General features: G+C 42.6%; 1 protein-coding gene across 2 annotated transcripts in view; it reads right to left on the bottom strand.

Moving 5' to 3' along the window:
• The window catches only part of PRKG1 (protein kinase cGMP-dependent 1), a 2,371,600-nt gene that overhangs the window by 542,988 nt on the left and 1,802,508 nt on the right, over positions 1-26,104 (bottom strand). For both annotated transcript variants that reach the window (XM_078642916.1, XM_078642915.1), the window contains exon 6: positions 1,892-1,969. In XM_078642916.1, coding sequence (XP_078499042.1) covers positions 1,892-1,969 — 78 coding nt within the window. The remainder of the gene's footprint in view (positions 1-1,891; positions 1,970-26,104) is intronic.

Raw genomic sequence — 26,104 nt, 5'->3', positions numbered from 1 at the left:
GCATGACTACTGACCGTTATCCTCAGCCAAAGGATGCTACTGCCGCACAGCCTGCCACCATGGATTCTACTAGGAATCCAGCAGGTGGGTGCACCACAAGGTTAGTGGTTCTCCTGTAGGCACAGTGGTGGCGGTCCTACAAGAGGACTGCCAAACTTGTAATCAGGCCCTTAGTCATGTCAATATTGAGGTGGTAGGTAGCACTAATGAAACTGCTGTAGTGGGTATAAAAGAATAATGAGCGGGTCTCCCATATTTTGTGCCAACCCCATTTTAAGTGCATAAAATGCACAAGTACTGTGCAGTTTAGTGAAGGTGACAGGTAATATTGCACTGATGTTGTGAACATTTTGTACAGTAATTAACAGGAAAAAAAAATATTTTTGCAGATATCCGTCAGTGGAAATGTCAGTTTTGCACCCATCAGTCGTGAAGATGTCACTGAGAAATTGCCAAGAACTGATCCAAATCTCCCATTCACAATGAAAATTTGGCCCGGAACCCATTGCAATTCAAGCAGACTTTCCTAATACCTCATTCATATTGCCTCCGCCATCCCAAAACAATAGTGGGGTTTTTGTGTGTACTTTTTCTTCTGATTTTAGGAACCCTAGGGGCATATTTACAAGAAACTGGTGGAGCACGGTGTTACGCCAAAATTGGTAAAGCTGCACTCCCATAGTTTCAAGACTCAGGAATGCACCATATTCACAAGAATTCTGCACATCCCTGTGTTACCCTTAGTGCTGTTGCTAAAAAAGCTGCCTAGCACAGGCACTCTAGCCCCATTTTAAGAGGGTGCCTGCCTGCAAGGGCAATTGTTTATGTGCAGTACGGGACACCTTCCAGCACATAAACAATCTTTACGGGCGATTTGCTCTACATACGTGTGCTGCATTATGCAGCACAAGTGCAAATAACAAAATACGAGGAGAAACAAAACATTTCTCCTCGTATCACCTGCTTAAGATCAGGTATTCCTTGGCTGTATTTTTGGCGCTGCCCCATACCTTGTAAATATGCAATGGATGCTGCGGCGGAACGCCTACTGTAACACCCATTGCACCCTCCCTTTCAAGCTATGTGCTGCATGAATAGGGGCCTTATTCACAAGGCGACGTTAAGCCACGTTAAGCCTGATAAATAAGGCGAAGAAGGTAACGCCACAAAAATAGATGTTGTGGTGGTGTTAACCTCTTGGATGCTCATGACGAGCTCAGCTCGTCATGAGCCACGGCGCTCCAGTGCCCATGACGAGCTCAGCTCGTCATGACTGCGCCCGTTACTTGGAACGCTCGCACGCTCGGCTGATTCCAATGCTGTGCTGAACGTTCCATTGGAACGAGCGCGGTCATGACGAGCTCAGCTCGTCATGAGCACCAGAGCGCCGTGGCTCATGACGAGCTGACCTCGTCATGAGCATGGGGTCGCTGTATGCACCACCCCCCCCGCCCCCCAGCACAGCGGGGGAATCCAGCCAGCGGCAAAGGGGTTAACTCCTGTCAAATGTGCCCCCCACTCTGAGCATTTCCCCACCACAACTGTGTGAATCCTAAAGCTCACATGAGCAGCAATACGCCAAGCGTCTAATAAGATGTTATTAAGAAAAGTGCACTTTATTTTTAGAAAGAAGATCCTGGACATGCAAAAAAAGGCAGACATTTGACAGTTAAATGAACAGTGTTTAAAGATGCTTCCTTCTGGGATGCTCCAGTGCCTTTCTATGTATTGCCCAAAGCTCTGCCTCCACGAAGACAGTACTCAGAGGTTAATTTAATGTGAAAGGCTGCGACCTCCCTCCCTAAAGGACAAAGCTTAGCTTACACTGCGTTCCCAGAGCACATTATCATTATAAGAGACAGTTTCCCCTAAAGGTATGACTGCAGCTTACCTGTCCTTTGCTGATAATGAAGAACGTGTCCCCTCGAGCCCCTTGCCTGATAATGTAATCCCCGTCTTCATAGTGAGTCTGAAAAAAAACACACAGGGGGACAAAAATCAGTAACTGTCATTCAGCAACAGCTGGACGGTGTCGTGCGATAACCTTTACAGGTGCAGAGGGAAAGAGTGACTTTTATGCTAGTCCCTTACATGTCATAAATCAAGAACGATAATAGGCGCCATAATTAAAGCATTTCAGCCATGCACACTCCCCGCATGAAATACTTTTTTGGAGCTGCAGAACAAACGTTACTGAGAATAAAAGCCTCAACGCTGTTGTCGAAACCTTAACATTTTAAGGTGATTGTCTTTGTCTTTGGTGAGTGACAACCTAATTACTGCGTTTTACTGATTGCCGTTGCTGATTGCTTATCTGGACCAATTAATGGCAGCTGTACAAGGAATTAGTAATGATTGCTTGTTTACCAGCAGGGAATCAATAGATATACAGCAGTCCTACAAGCAGTCCTGTCTCTCACCAGCACAGACATCCTATTTGTAAATTAGTGCACCCGGTGCATTGGTCGTCAACACATCATATGGCAGGATGAAACAAATGATGATAAAATACCCAGCAGCGGGCCGTGGAGGGAGTTACGGTGGGGCAGTTAGGCGGGGAGGGGGAGGGGCGGGGTGGAGGGTGCTAAAAACTGGCATATGGATCATTGCAGGTAAGTACACAATTTAATTAATAAAACGAAATTCGTAGCGCGCACAGCATTGCTTTTTGCCATGCAGTGCGCGCTACGAATTTCGTTTTATTAATTAAATTCTGTACTTACCTGCAATGATCCATATGCCTGTTTTTAGCACCCTCCACCCCGCCCTCCCCCTCCCCGCCACCCTGCCCCACCGTAACTCCTTCCACGGCCCGCGGCTGAAAATACCCATTCTCCCACCATCATCCTACAAATAGCCTCAGTATTTCCACCCTACATCAGAAATAGCTGCTACCAACAGACACACAAAGTATAGAAGATAACATTAGATACAGGAAGAGGAGCTGTTATGTTCGTCGTAAGTATTAAATGCAATATTAGAACAGTGGAATGTTGAGTGTTCTATTGAAAACAATGGAGTGCTCAGAGCTTCTAATGGTCAGTAGAAGCCCGGCGAACAACATTCCAATGTCTGTTCACAGCAACAGCTGTGAACAAAGGCCTCACGGAGCCTGAGGGGATTTCGAATCCCGTGGGCTCTGTGAGGTCTTTGTTTATCAAATTAGAACAATCGGCCCTCTAGGGGTGGAATGTTCTAATAGGCAGAGAGACCTCCATAGCGGGCTCTAAAAGCCATTAACCCCTCCGCTGCTTCGAACGTTCCGCGCTGGTGCGGAACGTTCTATTAAGCGGGCTGTGGTAAATATTTTAGTAATTTACCTTGATCGGAATTTCTAGGCAATATCAATAAGTTCAAGTATGAAGAGCAGAGTCCGTGGTGGTTCGAATTCAGGGTCTTTATTCAGTAACTTGAGTTAAGGGAGAGCTCCGTCACCTGAGGAGGATCGGAAGAATCTCTAACTTTATTCTCAGAACATACAGTATATATAACAGAAAAAGAGGAAGGAGCTTCCCTTCAATGCATGCCCGGATCGTACGTTGAAATAGAACAGAAGTCATGTAGGCCCGGATCATATGTGGCAATAAAACAGAAGTCATGACCATAAAAGGAGACAATGTCGTGAAAAAGGGGCATATGGTAGAGGAAATAAGGCTGAGTCGGGATTCAGAATGAGGAAGTACAAGAGAGGCAAAGGTGTGAAGAAATAACGCTAGGCTGGTTCCTTAGATAAGAGAGAGAGAGAGTCGTGACAGGATGTCTGTTTGTCGTGTTTCAGCATTCGGGGGCTCTTCTTCTCGGAATTGGTTGTCGTGGTTTAACAGAACGGGGGCTATTTCTCGGAATAGGTCTGATTATAGGGAAATGGTTACAGATGGGGGGTCTTGTTCTCGGCGTTGGCTTGACCACAGAAATGTACGGTTTAACTGAGAAAACTGGTTCTCGGAATCGCCCTGAGCATAAGGCTGTAATCTTTGACCCTTTTTGGCGAAGGAGAGTGCGTGTGCAACTTCGTGAGGTGCATGATCAGTGCCTGATCAGTTCGTGCTCATGTGCTCGTGGTCTCGTGTTCTCGTGTGTTTGTGTTTTAGCAAGATGGGCTCGGGGACGTGACGGAAGAGGGTGTATGATGGGACATAACTGTACGATAAATAGTCATTTTCCACATTCCCTCCTTGTCCCATAATATACCCTTCTAAAACTCTTTGTCTTTTCTAATCCACCTCTATACTCATTAGGCCGTTTACTTGTTCCTGCAATATGATTCTTTCCTTCTTTTTCTTTCTGGACTGGGTTTTTGGAATACAGGCAGTGGCACAGGAACTACAGAGTACTGGACCGCACTGAATACAGAGGCAGCAGGTGAAGAGAATGGCTAGAGCGAGACCTATGACTGTAAGCGCCTTCCATCCCCATGAGGACAGGAAGCCCCAGAGCCAACCTGTCAGGGACCAGGCACCAGTGTCTGCATCTAGTTTTCTGGAAAGTATATGAAGGCGGGAAATAGCAGAATACACTGAGGGTGCGTTGTCTGGGATAAATACACAGCAGCTGGATCCGATCAGTTCACATACACCACCACGGTTAGCCAGTATGATATCTAAGACCATACGGTTCTGTAACGTCATGAGTCTGTCGGCAGCCATCTCAGCGGTGATATTACTTAATGCACCAGCTGTTGCGTTTATGGCTCCCTGGACTACACGAGTCAGTTGTCTTATGTGGCGGCTATTGATCATAGGCCCCCAGAATGGGAAGACTCCTTTAAAGAAGTCGCCGGCCCTTTGGTCCGCTGTATCTTCAGCATCTATGGCCCCCCTTCGCCGTCTATTAATCACAGACGGAGGGTCACTGAGATGATAATCTGCTGGGGCGGTGTAGGTAGGGGGAAGGAGAAATACAATGTAGCATTTTCCGGACCAGCCTTGAGGTAGCCAAGTGCGTGCGTGAGGTCCACAGATAAAATATGTGTTGGGGGCAGTGGTCATCGTTGGGAAATTAGGATCAGGTAAGGTGTACGTCTTGTTACATTCACTATCTCCCATTTTCTGACCCTTGCCCTTTCCTCTTACACAGAATATGCCCTTATGGGACACAGCCCATCCTCCCTGGTCTGCCTGTCTCGTCTGGACTGAGAATGTTTCCCTAAAGGAGGTAGTATCATTAAAGAGGGAATAACTGGTGTTTTCATTATTGTCTGCTCGTCCCCATGTAGTGGTAAGTGTTATCATTCTACTTACGGCGCGTGCTGTCTTTGTCTTTATCTCATTCCAGGTACTAGTGTTCTGGATCTGGGTCTCAGGAATGTTTCTAATAGAGGCGGAGAATATCATAGAGAGGGCATAGGTAGATCCAGCATAGCCAAAAGGGAGAGGAATAGAAGGCATTCCTCCATGTACGGAGTGTGGCATTAGGCCGCAGACCCAACAATTGGTCTTGTTAATTACTAGTTGATGTTGAAGGAGTGTGGTGATGAACGTGTTATTGAAGAATTCATTTCGTCTGCTCTTGAGGTGTGGAGGGAAATCTATATATGAGTGCATAGCAGTGTTGTTCAAAGGCGTGGGGAAAGATGGTGGGAAAGCTAGATGAAGGAACCAACCTAGACAAGCCATGATGCAGAAAATGAGAATCAGGATGGGGAGGAGAAAAGAGATCTTGTTTTTAAATAAGTTTGCACAAAGAGTCTTTATCTTCATGATTTCGGCTGCTTAGTCTTTGAGAGAGGAAATAAATGCACCAGTAACCAGACTCTTCCCAGCAACAGCTTCACCAAGCGTCCGTCTTGGGCTTAAATAGCCACTGGCAGGCCGGATTTCAGATGCAATGTCTCAAGTCTGTTTGGGGTAGGATCGCAGCCGCGATTTGTACTCTTCTTGGGGTAAAAGTTCAGGAAGGGGTAAAACAAAGTCTGTCGTTTCAGTGTCTTTAAAGTCTGGTTTTTCAGTGTCTCTGGTCTCGGGATCAGCAACAGTGTCCGGAGTTGGTCCGTAGAAGGGTTTGCAATGAGAGCCGTGTAGCCAGCCTTTCCGTCCCTCGACTTTGATAGCGGTCCTCGTCGTCAGCAGCACCAGCTTGGGGGACGTCCACCTTTTCTCCAGAGGGCTGGTTCGATCAAAATTTCTGACGAGCACCCATTGACCAGGCCGAAGGGAGTGCTCGTCGGGCGTGGACTTGTCTGGAAAAGCTGCAGCCACCTGTGAATGGCAAGAACGTAGTGCAGACATCAAAGAAGCCAAGTAATCTGTCAGTACATTTGCATCAATGTCAAATATCTTTTTAGGAGATGGTACACCCCAGATATTCGGAGGCCTCCCAAATGTGACCTCGTAGGGGGACAGGCCTGTCCGGGAATGTGCCACCATTCGCATATAGAAGAGGGCAACCGGAAGGGCTGTCACCCAGTCTATTTGTTTGTCAGCACAAATCTTCGCCAACTTCGTTTTTAATGTCTGGTTGTGTCGTTCAACTAAGGCTGCTGCTTGGGGATGCCTAACACAGTGGACCTTCCAGGTGTATCCTAGCAGCAAGGAGACAGCCTCCATCAATTTGGAGGAGAATGGTTGTCCGTTGTCAGAGTATATAACTCTTGGCAACCCATATCGAGGGAAAAATTCCCTTACCAATTGCTTGGCAGTCATCTGGGCACCATAGTCTGGGACAGGGTATGCTTCAGTCCATCGGGTTAAAGTACAGACTACTACGAGGACATACTTATATCCCCGACATCTCTCCATCTGTATGTAGTCCATTTGTAGGACTTCAAAGGGGTGATCAGGAGGATGGAACCCTCCTTGTTCAACTGAGATACTTTTCCCTGGATTGAACTGACAGCAAATCATACAGGTTCGCACTTTCTGTTTGGCTGCTGCACGCAGATGCTTGTTGTGCCATATCAAATTCAGACTGTCTAACATTCTTTTTTCTCCTAGATGGGCGGGACCATGGGCAGTATCTATCATTACTGGAACCATTAGGTCAGGGAGAAACCATTTGGACTTATCCTTTGTAACCCAACCTTGATCTGTGTGTGAACCTCCCTCCTCTTTCCATTTTTTCTTTTCGGTCTCTGTGGCTTGGTTTTGGATGTCCACTACATCTCTGGTGGGGTCGGCAACTGGACAGATAGTTCTGGTGGTGGTTACGGTGTTTAGTGTTTTTGTCGAAGCAGCATGTTTAGCTGTGGCATCTGCTAGAGCATTACCTCTGGTGATAGAATCTGTGACCTTGGTGTGTGCTTTACATTTCATTATGGCTATTTCTGTGGGTCTGTGTATTGATTCTAGTAACTGGAGAATAAGATCTCCATGTTGGATTTTTGTTCCATGAGAGGTTAGGAAACCTCTCTCTCTCCAAAGGATGCCAAAATTATGGACTACCCCGAACGCATATTGCGAATCGGTGTAGATATTGACTCGTTTTCCTTTGGACCATTCACATGCTTGGCTGAGAGCTATTAGTTCTGCTGCTTGTGCTGATTGTACAGATATTCTTGCGGCTAAAAGGACTGAATTTTCAGTAGTGACAGCATAGGCTGCTGAAAGTTCGCCTGATTGGAGGCGCATACAAGAACCGTCTACAAACAGTGTGTGTTCTGGTGTACTTAGAGGGACGTCTGTAAGATCAGACCGGGGTTTTGTGACTATTCGACTACCTCTAGGCAGTCATGGATTGGATTATCAACTGGGACAGCAGGCAGTAGCGTAGCTGGGTTGAGGATATTGCATCTTTTGATGATGATGTGGGGTTGGAACAGAGTGACTTCATAGCCTGTAAGGCGAGCTATGGTCAAGTGTTGTGTCTGTGTCCTATTCAAGAGTAATTCCACTGCATGTGGAACTTGTACTTCAAGAGAGTGTCCTAGTACTATGGAGTCACTTTGTCGTATTGCTAGAGCTGTAGCTGCAACAGATTTCAGACAGGAAGGCAAACCTTGTGCAACAGGGTCGAGGGTGCTAGAAAAATAAGCACAGGGACGATGTTTGTTGGCTTGTGTTTGTGTGAGTACTAACAAGGCTGTACCTTCCCGTTCTGTGACAAAGAGGACAAAAGGTTTGGCATAATCGGGTGTAGCTAGGACAGGTGCAGAGCATAATGCTTGTTTGAGGGTGTCAAAAGCAAAAGTATGATCAGGTGTCCATGGCAGTGGGGAAGAGGTTGTGGTTGTTAGCTGTATCAGAGGTTTGGCCAAGTATGCAAACTGGGGAACCCATTGTCTACAGTAAGACGTGAGGCCAATAAAGGCACGGACTTCCTTCTGTGTCTTGGGTACAGGAATGTTAAAAATGAGTTGAATTCTTTCAGGTGTGAGTGCCCTACCCTCCTTTGACAGCAGGTGCCCTAGGTAGGCCACCTGCTGTAAACACAATTGTAATTTTGAGGGTGACACCTTGTGGCCATGTTGTGCAAGGAACATTAGGACAATTCGTGATGCTTGTTCACATTCCGGTTCGGAGCATGCAGTGATCAGTAGGTCATCGACATATTGTAATAATGTCGTATTGGTGGGCAGAACAATGTCGTCTAACTGTCTTTTAAGTGCCTGACCGTAGATACTGGGGCTTTCTGTATATCCTTGGGGAGCTCTTGTGAAACAGAAGCTACGACCTTGTAAGGAGAATCCGAATAGGTACTGACTGTCTTGGTGGATCGGTACACTGAAGAAAGCATTCTTCAGGTCGATTACAGTGAAATGTGTAGCCTCAGGATCTATGGCTGTTAACAGAGTACTGATGTCTGTGACCACGGGGTATTGTGGTACTACACATTTGTTGAGTTCACGTAAGTCAACCACGAGTCTGTAGACTGGTGGCGCACCGTCATCAGTTTTCTTTCGGACTGGCAGAACTGGCGAGTTACATATGTTGGAAGGTACTTCTCTGACTACTCCTTTTTGTATCAGGTCATCAATAATCTGGATAAGGGCTTGTTCTGCATCTGGGGGTAATTTGTACTGACGGACACGGGGTAGGACAACGCCTTCTTTCAATGTCACTAGGTGTGGTGTAATATCCATAAATCCTACGTCTGTTGGATCAGTAGCCCATAATGTGACGGGAATGTTTCTTAGTCAGACATCTAGTTCTCTTGTGGTGAAATGGCCTTTAAAATCTCGGAGGAATAGTCGGACTCCTTCCGGGGAACAACATATTATAGCACCTAGTTCTTTTAGTGTCTGAATGCCAAGGAGATTCTCGGGACAGGATTTTGTAAGCACTAAGTCGGTGGAAGTTTTAAGAGGACCAACTTGAAGTGATATTGGTTCAGAAACTTGATTGATGACAGGTGTGCCTGAGAAACCCAAGGAAATACTATTTGAGCCAGAGAGGGGTACCTTGGGAATTTCATTGTGTTGCACTGTCGTCCTACTAGCCCCGGTGTCGATCAGAAATTTTGCTTCTTTACCTAGGAGTTTAGCATGTACATAGGGACCCTCTTGGTCAACCGGGACCGGGATCAGTGGACGACTATCGTGTTCTCCCCAGCTGTCTCATAAAATTGTGGGGAATTCAGGATAGGATGATACCTGATACTGATAGAGTTGGGTAGTAGGTTTTGTATCAGTTGGCGGAGCAGAAGGTCGAGGGGGGTAGTTACGAGGTTGTGTCTTCCCAGTGGCAATATTATGTTGTAATACTGGACAGTCACGCACAAAATGACCTGGCTTTTTGCAATAGTTACAAGTAACGTTTTCCTGCGATACTTGGGGTTGTTTAGGAGTCTGTTGGATCGTATTAGTCTGTGCTACCAATACCTTCATTTTAGTATCCTTTGTCCTTTTCTTTTCTTGTTCTTGTTCGTCTCTAATTCTATTTTGATGATATTGGAGCATCTGAAGGGCTTGTGAAGGAGAGCTTGCTTGCCAAGTACTCTCTACCTTCAGTATTCTATTTCTAATTGTCGGCAAGGCATTTTCTACGAATTTGGAGACAAATAATCGACTATAGGCGTCTCCTCCTGAGGAGAGACCACTGTTGATTAGAAAACATTTTTCCAATCTTGTGTAATAGTCCCCTATATCCTCGTCTGGTTTCTGTTTGCATGCAGAGATAGCATCCCAATCTTCTTTCTTAGTGGTCAGTAACTGGGATAGTATTTTAGGGAGACAGCGAGGGAGTTCCTCAACTAGGGGTCCTAAGCCTTGTCCAGGATTGCGAGTAATGTCTTCTTTCTCTAATTCCGTCCATGTTACCTTTTTCCCTTCAATCTCCCAGTCCTTTCCCTCTAGTTTGTCATACGTTCCCTGTGGTAATAGGACCTTGAGTAGAATATTGAGGTCTTTGTAAGTAAAGGAACCCATTTGGAGGATATCCTTGAGTTCCCTGTGGAAACCCGAGGGATCCTTTTCATGAGAAGGGACCATTTTCTTCATTTCTAGTATCTCTAGTTTTGTCAGAGGGGTGTAAACAAACGTTTGTTGTAACTTCCCTGCGGAGTCTGCTACGGGGTGTACTTCTCGGAGAGGGAACTGTCCTTGGCCATATTGATGGGTATTTATATCATAACTGTCTGTAAAGCACTGAACATATCGCTGTCGCAGGTCAAGGAAAATATTTAGATACTCTTGTCCCCTGGCCACCCACCTCCCTTCTAAACAGTCCCGTAAGAGAGAGTGTAACTTTTTAGGCGGGCAACCAGTGTCTTCGTACATTGTAATGAGGTGTTGAACCATATAGATGCTGGCTAATCTTTGAGAAGTTAGAGGGATTGATAAGAACATTTGGGCAACTATATCAGGGCCATATATAGAGTATTGAGATACCCAATGTGTGCTTGATCTAGCTAGTTCTTTTTCTTGTGTGGTGAGTGGAGGCTCGTCGTCCATCCAATCATCTAGGGCTTCTTGTGTTCGTTGGAACAACTTATCTGTGGGGGCTGACAATTTCTTAGTTTTAAGTTTGAATTGTCCATTATTTTGAGAATGAGGGATACGGGAACGTACTGCACCGTGAAAAGAAGTTCCTTTTCCCCTGTCTTTGTTTGTACTTTCATTCTCTGTTTCCTGGGTAAGGGCATCTATTTGATGGTAATCAGAAACCTTGCTCGTGAAGAGAGGAATAAAGAGATCTATTTCTTTTATTTTATTATAATTTCCTGCGACTACTGCTTGATCTAGTTGTAATAAATCATCAGGAACTCTTTTTCCTGCGCTAGCTATCATTCTGATAAAACAAGTGATCATGAATCGTGAGAGGCATTTTTTATGTGCTATGGGTCTATTTTTAATAGCTTCCTGTAACGTTTCTAAGTTTTCTCCCGTTCGGAGAGCCTCGTAAATTTTGTTTAGGCGATTTGTGACATTTGGCACTTCTTGTAAACCTTCTAGAGTGTCTCGTAGGCGAAGAGAGATATTTGCTTGTGACGCTTCCCCTGTGGTTGGGTCATAATCGCACTCTAACATGGGTGGAGGTTCGCTTGAGGTGTCAGGGGTGGGTTCAGTTTGGGCGACTATTCGTCTGGCTATTACCTGATTGGTATAAGCAGGAGGAGGTTCCAATAAGTAGGTAGTAATAAAATCATCCCGTCGCAGAGGCCGAGGCCTCCCTTTTCTTTTGTTCAAAACTAATATCATCGTTCTGATCCTGTAACTTTTTCATCTTACTTTCTTCTGACATTCTCTTTGCTTTCTCAACTTTCCCTTGCTCTTTCTGTTCCCTTCGATGTGCTTCTTTTCGCCATATCTCAACGCTTTCTAACATCGAAGGTCTTGCCTTCTTTTCCCAACACTTCTTTTCAACTGCCATAATACAATTCAAATCCCATGTGCCACTCTTTGGCCATCTGATCGCAACGTCTAAATCTTTAGTATAACCTTCCCAAAGATCCAAATACAAGATGGCACCAATCCCATGTTTAGTATACATAAAGTAACCAGGAGTATCCTTCGGGGGGACTGGTACAGATTGTTCCAGTAACCCCTTCCGGGTACCCAGTTTACACAGTTTAAAGAACAAAGGCATTGTATCAAACACAAACAAAGATTTACACTTGAAAAAACTCGATATACTCGGAGTATCAGAGTACAAACATACCTTTTTCTAGAAACCTAGAACCCGTCTTTACCGTGCTCTCAAAACTCAGAACCCGTCTTTACCGTGCTCTGAAGAACTCAGAACCCGTCTTGATACACCCCCAGCAGTACTCACCGAGGTGCAGAGAACTTGAAGATCTTGAAGATCTGGACACTTGTTTACGCAGTGCTCATGGACAGGGAATGGTCGGGTTTCAGACGACCTCGGACTCGGCAATCTTCACAGGTTTCGGGCTCTGGGTCGAGACTTCCGCTGTCGTCCTCACCGCCTCGCATGGATGGCTAGGCCGTGGCTCAGTCCCTCTTCGACACAAAGGAGTTCTTGCAGGAACACCCTGCAGTGTGCACTTGGAAGTCCGTGGATGTTTTGAAGAGACCGGTCTAGGTCCGCATCACCGGCGTGTGGGGAGAAAGGGAAGTTCCTGTTTGGGCGCCAATTTGCTGTGGTAAATATTTTAGTAATTTACCTTGATCGGAATTTCTAGGCAATATCAATAAGTTCAAGTATGAAGAGCAAAGTCCGTGGTGGTTCGAATTCAGGGTCTTTATTCAGTAACTCACGTTAAGGGAGAGCTCCGTCACCTGAGGAGGATCGGAAGAATCTCTAACTTTATTCTCAGAACATACAGTATATATAACAGAAAAAGAGGAAGGAGCTTCCCTTCAATGCATGCCCGTATCGTACGTTGAAATAGAACAGAAGTCATGTAGGCCCGGATCATATGTGGCAATAAAACAGAAGTCATGACCATAAAAGGAGACAACGTCGTGAAAAAGGGGCACATGGTAGAGGAAATAAGGTTGAGTCAGGATTCAGAATGAGGAAGCACAAGAGAGGCAAAGGTGTGAAGAAATAACTCTAGGCTGGTTCCTTAGATAAGAGAGAGAGAGAGTCGTGACAGGATGTCTGTTTGTCGTGTTTCAGCATTCGGGGGCTCTTCTTCTCGGAATTGGTTGTTGTGGTTTAACAGAACGGGGGCTATTTCTCGGAATAGGTCTGATTATAGGGAAATGGTTACAGATGGGGGGTCTTGTTCTCGGCGTTGGCTTGACCACAGAAATGTACGGTTTAACTGAGGAAACTGGTTCTCGGAATCGCCCTGAGCATAAGGGTGTAATCTTTGACCCTTTTTGGGGAAGGAGAGTGCGTGTGCAACTTCGTGAGGTGCATGATCAGCGCGTGATCAGTTCGTGCTCGTGTGCTCGTGTTCTCGTGTTCTCGTGTGTTTGTGTTTTAGCAAGATGGGCTCGGGGACGTGACTGAAGAGGGTGTATGATGGGACATAACTGTACGATAAATAGTCATTTTCCACAGGGCGGGGTCTAGACGTTCAACGGACGTGCGCAGCACTGCCGAGGTAGTGCACGCGACATCCATTGAACGTTCGCAACACGGAAGGGGTTAAAAGCCCGCTCCCATGAAAGGGTCACTGTGAGAACAAGAAAAGTGCAGTGGTGTGTCAACAATATTAAGAGAATCTCTTGGAAGCAGCAGAAACAAAAGCTGTGAGAGGAACGTGATTTTTTCTGAACTTTAGGAAGTTGACGGGCACCTAAATTCTAGGGTAATGAAACTGGAGCATAATGAAGTCCTTATGGCCTACTAGAAAGACCTAATTTTGTATTTAATTTGAAGCAGATCCTCCTCTGTTCTACAAGTAGATTACATAGTCAAAATAAAAGTAAACGTAACCATTCTGCAATGTGACCTTCTATGGAGCCAATGCCAAATGCCTATTCAATAAGACATAAACAAGTCGAAACAATGACGAAGCGAATGGCTACCAATAAAAGTCCTCTTCTCGTTAGCACCGTGGACACTCCCTCTCGAAAATCCGCACTTAAACAGTTGAACCAATCTTCCCTTCTCTCAAATGAAATTCCCAACCAATTCCTGAGCATTTGGTATGCTACTAACCAGGCACAACTCATCTGTCTGTCTGTCTGTCGCTATCTATCTACATACATGTGGGTACTTCCCTTTACTTGCAGGTCTGATTACACTACCTGCATCTTTGGCATGCTTCCCTACTTTGGATGGTCCACGGATGCACAATATTTTTTTGACTGATATTTGAGATGCTTCAAAATGTAGCTTAATCACCTTTTCATTTGTGCATATCTACTGCAGCAGATGTATGCAAGATGAAGATATCACACTAGAAAAATCCTCACACTTTAGACACATGATAACTCCACCGAATTTTCTGCGATAATAATCGGTAAACATTTCCATTATGTTGCACCCCCTAAGATGGGAAATTATTGATTTAATACATTTTTCACACGGTGCGCATTAAAGCCATCATGATTTAATAGGCATCCTCTCCACGTGTAATCTCCTTGAAATATTGAAGAACCCGTTCATTACACGGTAAATTATAAAATATGCATCAGATTGATTTTTAGGTTCATTCACCTTCTTCACTACCAGCTTATTCCCATGAGGCTAAGTATAAGCTTTCTGCAAAGTAATCTGTCTCTGCTGCCCTTGAACTAAGGACTTTGTGAGCACTCAAAGATTTCAGCCATGCCACATTGGTCCATCAACTCCTGCTAATTTATTCATGATGCATCTGTAAGAAAAACCAAAGCATCCTTACTATGGACCTAATTATAACTGAAAATAGCACTGGAGATATGAAAATGCCTGACAAAGGACAGCAATTTTTTTCCGTGGCATAATATTTCATATGTGGAAGAATAACTACCTGCTCACTATAGATGTGCAAATGTGTTCATGCCAAATGCACTTTTTAGTCCAGTTTGCTGAAAACTGCTTTAAATTGCTCCACCCTCCTATTTTACATGTGTGTTCTTGTGCTTTTTACCTACCTCTTTATTTCGATTTCCACCGATAAAGTATCGCAAGATCACAGTGAGCAAGGCCCAATAACTGGTCAGTTGTTCAACAACTAATTTCTCTTTTAGAAAATAGCTATTGCGACAAAAGTCAATGGTTATTTTTTTTAAAACCCTGCATCAAACCCCAGCCCTGGTTATTAATTATTTACATGTGGCCACAGCTGCGTTCAGAATGGAACGTGTTTTTATAGTCTGAGCCGGGTCATCTGATCTATATATCCACTATTCAGTGTTTACAAGCGAGAACTAAATATTTTCTCCTTTGCAATTGTTATGAGTATTCATGTTTTTCGATTCCGCGGTACGTCTGTCTACACATGGCTCTACAGTCGTGTTTGGAAAAGGTAGAAGTTGCTTTCCAATATCGTACTATTGAACATGCAAACAATTTGCCTTAGTGTGTAGATTTACGACTAGGACTTTTTGCCGTCGCTAAATAAATAATATCTTTTTGCAGTTTTACTGAGCATGAACATGATCTGAAAGCACTGGCGGCATTAACTGAGCACCAGTTACATTACACAAGCACACATTTAATTTTGTTTTAGGCACAGGGAGATTAAGTGACTTGCCCAGTGTCACAGGATGCTGAGCTGACGCCAAGAATAGAACCTTGGGCCAGATGTACCAAGAAACCGTTTGTGTTTCCCTAATTGCAACCCAGAGGGTCACAAATGACCTACCTCATGATTATTCATGAGGTAGTTCACAATTTGCGACCCATTACGAATGGCTAGCACTCACAGGGGTGGTGGCCTGCTGGAGTCAACAGACCACCATGTCTATGACTGCTTTTTAAATAAAGCCATGTTTTTATTTTTTAAATGCAACCCGTTTTTCTAAAAAGGAAAACAAGATGCATTTAAAAAAGCAAAGAGAAAAGTTAAATTTTTGGACCACTGACTGCTCTTAAAAAATGTTGGCGCCCACATTCACAAAGTCCCATTCGCGAATGTGTTACCACCAACTGGAAGTTAGTTGATGGTAACTGCGAATGTTTTGAGGCCGCATTTCGGTCGCAAAACAGTCATACATACAGCTGTGATTTGGTATTAGAAAGCGATGCCCTACACATGCCCCTATCTCATACCCCTTGTTCCATAATGCCGAAGTCGGCAAGTCTGGACATAACGCTACATCCTCTGCCGCTGTGCTGCTTTTATTTTTTAAGGGTATATGTTTTATGTGTTGAGAGCAAGGGATGGTACACAAAACCATTACCTTTTTAAAACTTAACAAGGGCATATTGCATTTACTTTTTATGTACCCAGCACACCAATGGCTACTTTCGATACCAATAAGCACTTCTCAATGTCAGCCTTCAGCATGCTTAGAGCATCTATACATGCTTTTTGAGTAACAGACACCTGGACAAGAAAGCAATCAAGTTCTGATGAAGCACTTTCATTGGGTAACATTATGTTGCCACTCCTTACCACCTGCCATCTTAATACCCTGGTGTGTAGGCTTACAGGCATGTGCTGCTTTGCTTAGATAAATTGCCCCTGACTGCAGCATCTGCATTCCGCAGTGTCTCCAGGAAGGATCATGATTCTGGACATGAGCATTCACCAGTGGCATAGCTAAACCTTTGGCGACCCGTGGCGGTCCCTGCGTTTACTGCCCTGCAGCAGCCGCATGTAAGAGCAGGGGGATGCTGCCGATTCCTGCGTTTTGCCGCCCCATTAGGGGAGCAGGTAAGAGCAGAGGGAGGTCGCTGCGTCCAAGGCCCGTGCTTGCTACGCCACAGGCGTTCACCTGATGTCCAGGCCTGGTTAGGACTCACAAAAAGCAGCACACAAATTTATTTAAATAACTCTCATAGAAGACATCATATTTTCTAGAGCAAAGGACTCCATTTTGTTGTCCAATTCTTTGATTCATGTACTGGAACCTTCCGCCATGATTACATGAGCTGGGAGCACAGCTTGAATGTTATTATTTTCACTGTTTGAGTACTATGATTACACAGTGTGCCAGATGAATTCATCATTGGGGAAAACTCCTTGTTTATGTCACCAACTGCAGCCTTATGTTACTCAAAATTCAGTGCAAAGTTTGTAAAAAAAATAGGTGCCAAGGCCCTCATCAGGAGGCACCATGGCTTGCATCACCAATTGCAACTACCAGTGCTGCCAATGACAGTATATATATCACAACTACCAACCATCACACTGCTACAAGTGTGGCAATTTGGACTGTTTGAGGACCCCAAATCTGTAAGAATGGCTTGGGCAGTTGGTATTGTTTTTCATGTATATTGAATTAATAAACAAATGTAGTTCTGCTCATCTTTTAATTGTACAAACAGCGCCACCATGTGGCATCTGTCACAAGTGGCAGTGTTCACAAATAAGTGCCGATGCCGAGCACCAGAAACCATTGGCTCAAGTTAAGCGCAGTCAAAAATGCTTCATTTGTTTTATCGTGGGGAGCAGATGGAACAACCTGCCTTTTTGTAAGAGCTTATTTGGCAGCCGTGGTAGGAAGCAATCCGCACATTCACTTTGTGGTGTCACATTATTTTGTGTGCAGTAATTTCTGAACACATCACAGCAAGTACCTTGTCTGCGAAGGTATCACTGTATTTACACCCTCACTGGGAGACTGTCTGATTTGTCTTGCAGTATCTTTTTCTAAATGCATCCTGGCAGACTTTCCTTCAATTTGACCTATTGCTGCACACTACCATGTTGAAAAGACTGGGATGCATTAAGAGAAAACGCTCAAGTGGTCCTTAAAATCTGATGTGCAAAATGACACCAAGCTGGTGCACGGTGCTTTCAAAACATATTTATTTGCATCAATTGCCACTCTGATGATAGCCATACTCTACTCAGAATTAACTCTGTATGGATTGCTATGTAATAATAATGATTATTATTTTATGTAGTATTTTATACAGAACTTCCACCATTTTTAAACAATTTGTCATATATTACCATTCACCATAATTTTAAATAAGAGAGTCAATTGTCGGAGTTGGCTGTTTCTACCTACTGTAAGTAGTTAAATTATGCACTGCAGTTTTTAATATATCTGCACAATTTTACTTATGACATAGCCCTCTGTATAAAGTTGTCATATTTCACAGTTACTCAAGAATACATTATAAATGGGATAAAGTACCCGTTGCAGTACATTATAAAGATATTGCAAGTAACTGTGGAGTACCATGACCAAACAGAAGAACAAAGCCGATGATCACACATCATCCTTTCCACAAACCGCTCAATTCCTTGGTGTCATGCTATCTCATATGAAAGAGATAACAAGGTTGCAAACATGAAGAATAAAAGCAGACTTGTAGCGCAAAATTAAACACACCAAAAGTTAATAATGTGTTGCAAAAGCATATATTATTATCAGTTTAAAGTCAGACTAAAGAAATACTTTAGCTCAGATTCAATACAAACATGCAGAGAGATGCTACCCTTCCTGTGTTGATCTATAAGGCACAACAAATAAATATCCAAGGTAGGTCAGGACAAATAGACAATAATATGGTTGAATCATGGAAGAAATTCCCAGACTCGATAGTTTGTTTGAGATATTTTTAAGCTGATAAGAAAACTCCTGAATAGGAGATTATTCCAAAAAGGTAGCGAACACGTGTTTCGCCCTTACATGGCCATCTGGCCTGGGGCTTCATCAGGGCTGTGTATTTACATATGCGGAGAGTACAGTGATTGAAAGATGAAGTTGTGAAGGAGACATAATTCCCCCCCCCCTCCCTTCACCAGTCCTCTCATCGGTCAAGCCTGATGGCTTGTATTTGGGTTTATATTTACTAGTGCTGTTCTGCTCTTGCATCGAGATTCTGTGAACAGCATTAGTATGTTTCTTGCAATTATAAAAAAATAATACAACTACACAGGGGGACTTTGGGTCAACCACCTTCAGCCGCTGAATTTATTTTATTTATTTATTTTTATTTTTAAAATTTCTAGAGCGCACAAATACCTTACGGTGTCTCGGCGCTAGTGTATGCAGATTGCGAGGGTTGGAGTGTTGTCCACATGTTGGATCAATCCAAAAAACAGCATTTACAGAAAAGGGAAATGGGTCAGCCCCATTAAGACATTGAATTGAACACTGATTATTGCCTCCGTTGTTTTCTATCACAATTTGTTTGTGAGCTCTGTAATGCAGTGGTTGAGTTGGAACTTTAATTCAATTCAAGAAGTGATTGAGCCGGATATCACAAGTGTGGTGGGACCAAAAAGGCTTGATTTTGTCCGTATTATTGTATTATGAAGAGAGGAGGAGTATGCTGATTATCCGTGCAGTAAAGGCACGGTGAAAAGATACTATAAGCCATGAAAAGTACTGGAGATACTAGGACCAAAATCCGTTATGTTAATGTTATTTGGGATTTGTTGAGCGCTCGTACGCCCGGAGGCTTCATGGCGCTATAGGAAGGAACCAGGCAGGCAGTCAGTGAGTGGAGCTATACTGTCAGTGATGAGCTTGAGAAAAAAGCCAAGTTTTCAGAGATTGTCTGAAGATTTTCTGAGATTGGTTGTTATGAATGAAAGAATACAATAGACAAAACTGTTTTAGTTGACTATTATATTTTTATCAGTTGGAGCCAGGGATAAAGGATCTTGTTAGACTTAACGCTAAAGCTATAGTCACCTGGTAAGAGTGGACTGTTCAGAAATATTGTAGTAAATGGAAGTCTTGCAGAATATGTAATGGAAGTAACAGAACCTTTCTTCAGCAGTTCTCTTTGACTGGCAAAGGGCACGGACAGTGTCATGAAGCATTATAGTTAAAAGAAGGGGTGTTATTTTTGTATAGGAATATGGTTTAGTTAACACTTATTATTACACAATTCCCATAGTAGCAAGCTGTATTATAGAAAATTGTTTGATTTTTTTAAACTCTTGTCCAAAGAAGTGCGCCATTTACAAAGAACTACTTTTCTCAGAAGAGTAAGATGATGGTGACAATTACTTTTGCACTTCTATTGTGCTATTTCTGTCCTTTGGTGCGCTTTGATTTTGACAATGTACAATATGCGACTGAGCCACCTAAGTGCTGCCTATTTTATCTGTGCAGGACTCAGGAAGGTGGAGAAGGTGGGGATGGAATACATTATCTATGAACGTGATTGAACTTTTGTTGTGAGATTCCGCATTTGAACTCAATAATTCAATTGCAATTATTTCTTGGGAATAATGTAAGCATATGACAACATACACAATGTAACTTAAAGAAAAGATTGAATGTGACAGCCATTTTCAACGGTTTTCAGTATCATTCAGATTCAAACCACAATTTTTAGATATTCCAAAATTAGAAGACTTCAGTAATGAGTATCGGTGTTACAGAAAACTAATTTTGTCAACATTGTGTTGCTAGAATGCTAATCTGGCCCTGCCTGGTTTTCATCACCATGTCTCTATTTTGGGCATTGGTGTTTCCGCCATTGTTGGGTTCCCATACTGGCTTCATGTACGCTAACATTTCTAATTTCAGGAATATTATTCAGCCAGACAAGTTTAATTGATAATGTAATGTCATTTTCTATTTAATTCCGAAAAAATATTCAAAGCTTTGTAAATTAGGCAAAACATTAGCTGTTAAAGGTGCTCTCTGTTTTTAATACGGCCAAAATATCTATTTTTTATTGCAAACACACACATAAATTGTATAAATGCTAGATAAATGAAAATATCCAGCAACCTATAACCTTATGTATAAAAAATGGTTGTTAGGCACATGAACCTGGTAACCGTGAAATATTTTTTTATATGGAATAGACACTTGTTTGTGCTGTCAAATCTGCAAAATAGTTTTGTGCACTTTCCAAAAATGTTTTAGTAATAATTCTGGTGGAATTATTGTACCATAACAACGATAGAAATATTATTTTGTCAAAAGAATTGCAACTCTTACTAGGGCTTTCCTAAGGGGATCTATGCATTTTGAACTGTAGAAGTTAGGTCAAATAGAAGCTCATCTCCAGCAAGCAGAAAAAGAAAGCGGTTTCACTTTTGAGGGCCAACAATGAAGTCAAGAGAGACAAACATAAATGAGATAGGACTTGTTTCAAAAGATACTGTGACATCCCAGGCAGCAGCAACTCATGGCCGAGGTTCATGTACATAATGGAGTAAATGAGTTCAAAATCACATTCACTACCAACGCCAATCAACGTAAGGGAAGAACGTCTTAAGGACAAGCTCCTCAAATAGGATGGGATCATATTAAGATTTTCTTCACTGGTACTGTGAAGTAGATGCAGTCAAAATACAGCACCTACTCTGACAAGAAAATTCATTTTTGTAAAAAAAAGCAACAAAAAAAAGCAATGAACCACGAGAACCATCATTAGCGACCAAACTATGCTCTATAGTGACACAGTGTAACAGGTCAGATCTCATGCAGACCATTTTGTTCTGCTGTACAGGGCGTGTTTTGTAGTATGCCATAGTAGAAATACAGTAACTGGTATTTTTCAGCCGCAAATTGTATAAAATGGAATCCATTAACAGTAACTTTGCTGTAAAATATCTGGACCTGTGTTACATATGGTGCATACTGTCCTTGTTTGCACCACAGTGCTCCTTTAAACATGTGCTAGGCGCAACAGAGACAGTGCCCTCTATTATGATGAATGTGCTGGCATCAGGGCAGCCATGAACTCGCTCTGCCGGGTTGGTCAGTGCATTCAGTGAAATGTGAATGCTTCAAAGTCTCTCTGTATTTCTCTGTGCAGACTACAACCCACCTGCACTTTCAAGAGGGATTAGAGATCACCCTACAGGTGGGTTTAGTGAGTGACTGCCTCTTCCGGCAGAGGGATGCCTGGGGTGTCGATGGGACCTTCCTGTTCCCCCTTCCAGAGGGCTGCCTTCAGGGAGCAAATTGATAGCTCACAGTCTTTTTGTGGCACACTGTCATTGCGCCTCCTGGGGGATGTTTCCCTCTGCGCTCGCGTCCATAATACAGCGTGGGCAAAGAGCCAATTTGACTACCTCATTTGCATGCACAACCCAGTACTATCAGTATTACAGAAGTGGCTGCACAAATGCCTGAAAGTCATTCAGCAATGCCATAGTGCCCTTGGGTGCAAAAAGCAGGCACACATCCTGCGCCTCTGGGCACTCTCCGTAATACTGCCCCTGTATGGCAAAAGTGAGATGCACAAATGTAGAGCAGTTTCATATAAAGCGTATTCTCTGGATTGTAATACTGAATATTGACCCTCAAGAATATTGTGGCACCAGAAATCGAGGACAGAATGTCAAGTGACAACCTATCAAAAGGTTAAGTGCATAAAGGGAAGTATAGATTTACCACTACTATAGCGTAGGGACATTTATGTCAAGTTAGTTATAGAAAATCTCAACTTACTTACCTGTCAATATTTTTTTAATATTTTGTTGTTGTGATCCCTTCGATATCCTTCTGTGGATATTCAGGGTGCATACCGATTTTTGATGTTGCTGCTGTGGCTTAGCCTCAATTCAATGGTCTGATTTGTTCTTATAGCCTCTGTAATTTATACCTTAGGCACATTTCAGTTTTTAGATATGTACTATTTGAAAAGTCAAGAGTTTTCTACGACAAGAACAATGTGGCTCTTATGTGGAAAAGTAAGGACACTCAGAATTTTCTTCAGTAGGTGTAAATGATAGAAACCAGCACTCTTAACTTCAGAAACATAACCTTTTATGAAGTTGGTTTATGCTGGCCACCACTTTTATGTTTACACCTGGAAACATTTTCAGAGCAACAATCAGCCCAACAGAAATATGATGAAGGCTATATTCGGAAGGGATCCAGGACTTTGGACATACTGAATAGGAGCCCCTGTTAAACTTTCGATAGCAAGTGCAAAAATCTCAGAGAGAAACATAGGGATCAAACAAGGACAACCTATGAATGTCCAAGGTTGAGCTCAATTTGGTGGCATTTCCAATAAAATGTATCCAGTAGTTTATGGCAAAGTACTGATGTCAAATATAATGGATTTGTTGGCTTGATAAACATACTTTGCAGAGTAATACTTTCTGACTAAGATAAGTCTGTGTACAATGAGGTTTACTATTGTCAGAAATATGATTATTATCCCCTTATATCTTTCAACAGTGAGAGGTAAGATTAATTGCCCCCACAAAAGGCAGAAATACAGTAAATTGACATTTATAAGGCAAAAAACAATATTTCAAAATTTGTTTTATTTTTTCTCTTGTCTTGGAAGGTTTTACAGTGAATCAACTAACTTTGGGAAGAGTGAGGAAGGCATTAAAACAGATGGTAACTAATAAAAATAAGAAGGCTTTTCACAGCCATCCAATGAAAGTGAATTCTTTCAATTTGGCAACAGGTTTCTTTTCTTTTCGGAACTTCTAAGACTTTAGGCTAGCAGTGCCACAGAGGGTCACAGCAGACATAAAAACTGACAAAGGCCCCCATGCCTTTACCAGACTGAGCAAATCACTTAATCTCCACGTGCCTAACAATAATGAATGTGTGTCCTCATGTAACGTAACTGATGCTATGTAAAGCGCTCTGATACCCGATTCGGGGCAAGTTCGCGCTATATAAAACTCTGCAACAAAAAAAAAAAGACCTAAACTCAAATTGCATTAAAGGTGTGTTGGAAGAATGTCTTCAAACAGAGGCACAGGATAGAGAATGTGAAACTTGTGACAGTTTTGCTCTAAAAAGCTAACAGGTGTTTTTCTTCAGCAATGGAAGCCAGGGCGTTCTATTCTCCTTCTTTTTCCCTTGTGTTGTGAATTGCAGTGAACTGCACATGGGCAGAAGCTGGTAAGTCATTTGCAGTTACTGTTAAACCATTTTGTTACTACAGTGCCTCCACTTCCACGTTTCCCACAGTGTGGCGTATTTCCTTGTTTACAAAATCCAAAATGGTGGCATACTTTGATAGCACAAGTAATTTCTACCCATACATTGAGAGCACTCTTTCATTACCAGGACTGTTCCTCTGCACAAAAAAGAACTCCAACAGATTTCAGCAAGGAATTCCCACAGGCATGGTAGACAGTGAGTCTTGAAGGAATCCCAACAGAACAGTCATGTGATGGGTTCCCAGTTGTTCAGCTCCACGTTCAAGCTTTGGTTGAGAATTCTGTGAAGCATTGGCAAAGGCAAACCAAAACTACATAAAATTTTGCATCAGTAATTGGATTTCTCCGGAGTCCTGACGGTTCAATTATCTCATTAGTTTCTTTTAGCAGATACTTATATAAAATAATAATTCTTTCATAACATTGCAACTCTATGAGATAATTGAATTCCAATTTTAGCTTTCAGTGGTTCAGTAATAAGTATATTAATGCTCTAGGAGTGAGTCTTGTAGCTGCCACTAGACCCATTTTATTAAAAAAAAAGCCAAAACAGTACTTTAGCGTGTGGCCCTCATAAACTACTTTAGAATAGATTATTTTGGAGGTGTGACACATTGATCTCCTCCATATCTAGATATGTATACAATCTGCCCTTGAGAAAAACTACTACAGTAAACTTTAAAAAAGTTATTTATTCATATTTGTCTGTCCTCAGTGTCAGCCTGGCCGTTGACAAATTGCCTGGCTAGTCCGATAGTACAAAGAGCTAAACTAACTGTGAATCGAATCACATTTTACACTGAGCATGTAATGTATGGCCCTGATCTAAGACCACATCAGATATCTAAAACCAAATGATGAAGCCTAGAGGATACCTGTAATTAAAATCCCAGAATGAGGGAGAAGAAATAGCCAGCCGCGGCCCGTGGAGGGAGTTCCGTGGGGCAGAAAGGCGGGGAGGGGCAGGGTGGGAGGTGCTAAACACCGGAATATGGATAATGTGAGGTAAGTAAACAATCTAATAAATAAAACGAATTTCGAAGCACGTCCTGCATCGCATTTTGAGATGCAGGGCGCGCTAGAAATTCGTTGTATTTATTAAATTGTTTACGTACCTCACATTATCCATATTCCGGTGTTTAGAACCCCCGCCCCACCTTTCTGCCCCACGGAACTCCCTCTACGGGCCGCGGCTGGAAACAGCCCCTCGAGAAAACCAGTTGGGGTATCAGGGCTACCACCAACTTTTGCTAGGGTTTTATAAGAGCCAATTGACCCAGCTGGATACATGGCGGGGACAACCCTGTTACTTCACAACTCATGTGCATAAAAATGCAAGTAAAGTAATGTTCAAGGATTTTAGTAAGTATACTCCACTTGTTATAGTAAATGTCGCAAAATATGAAGAAGCATTATGTCCAATTAGTTTATTTTTCTTTCAGCTAGCCAATTGCTTGTTCTCCTCAAGTACAGCTACTGTAAAATTACAGGTGCATTTTCACTTCAAGTCCCATCTATTCTTAGGAACTCTTAGGTACATTCTTTCTTGGGCAACCATGGCCAGTCATTATGGCCATTGTTAGCCTTGATCTATATGAAATGTTATGTATTATCCTAATTTGCTTATGTAAAACTATAAATATTGAGAACAAACATTAGATGAATTTATAAGTGCGAAGTGCTGAAAAAGTATAACATTATACCCGAGTGAGAAATTGTAAATCTAGAGACAAGGGGTTCTGTAACAAAATTCAAGCTGGACATAAATTCCCCACATGGCACGATTGCCCTTTTCTGACACCAAAGCCTGTGTTGAATGTAAGTTGTGGCAGATTGCAGTGGTCAGTTCTATCTTGCGCAAGAAACCTTGATCTGAAGTAGATTACTAATTTAGAAATCTCTGGTTGCCGTTCAGATTTCCATTTTATTTTGACAGTAGATTATAATGCGGTTTAGAAGCTTGCAGTTCAAGAAAGAAACAAGGGAAGTTCGTAAAAGATAGACAAATGCTGAGAGAGCCAGAGGTGCACATATTTAGTTAGTTTCTAAAGTGTGCAGCACAGCAAACGCATTCATCTATAGCTGAAATCATCTACAGTGGCATTCATATTTGGAAGTTAATCATTATATACTCCAGTACGCTTGATTCTTCACTAGGTTCCGGTTTCAAAATAGAAACAAGCAAATATCTCATTCCTGGGTGAGATATAACTCCTTGTTTAACATAACTTACTATAAACATTTTTTTTTAAAACAGATTTTATTGGTTTTCGTACATTAAACACCATAGTCATTGTATTTATTATTGATCATTCGGGATCTGGGATATTACAATGCGTAAGCAAATACCAAATCATGGCAATGCTGCACAATCGACCGA

Source organism: Lissotriton helveticus, chromosome 5_1, assembly GCF_964261635.1.
Source record: "Lissotriton helveticus chromosome 5_1, aLisHel1.1, whole genome shotgun sequence".
NCBI classification, from domain to species: domain Eukaryota; kingdom Metazoa; phylum Chordata; class Amphibia; order Caudata; family Salamandridae; genus Lissotriton; species Lissotriton helveticus.
The sequence above is the reverse complement of the archived record's forward strand: the minus strand, read 5'-3'. Positions and strand labels throughout refer to the sequence as shown.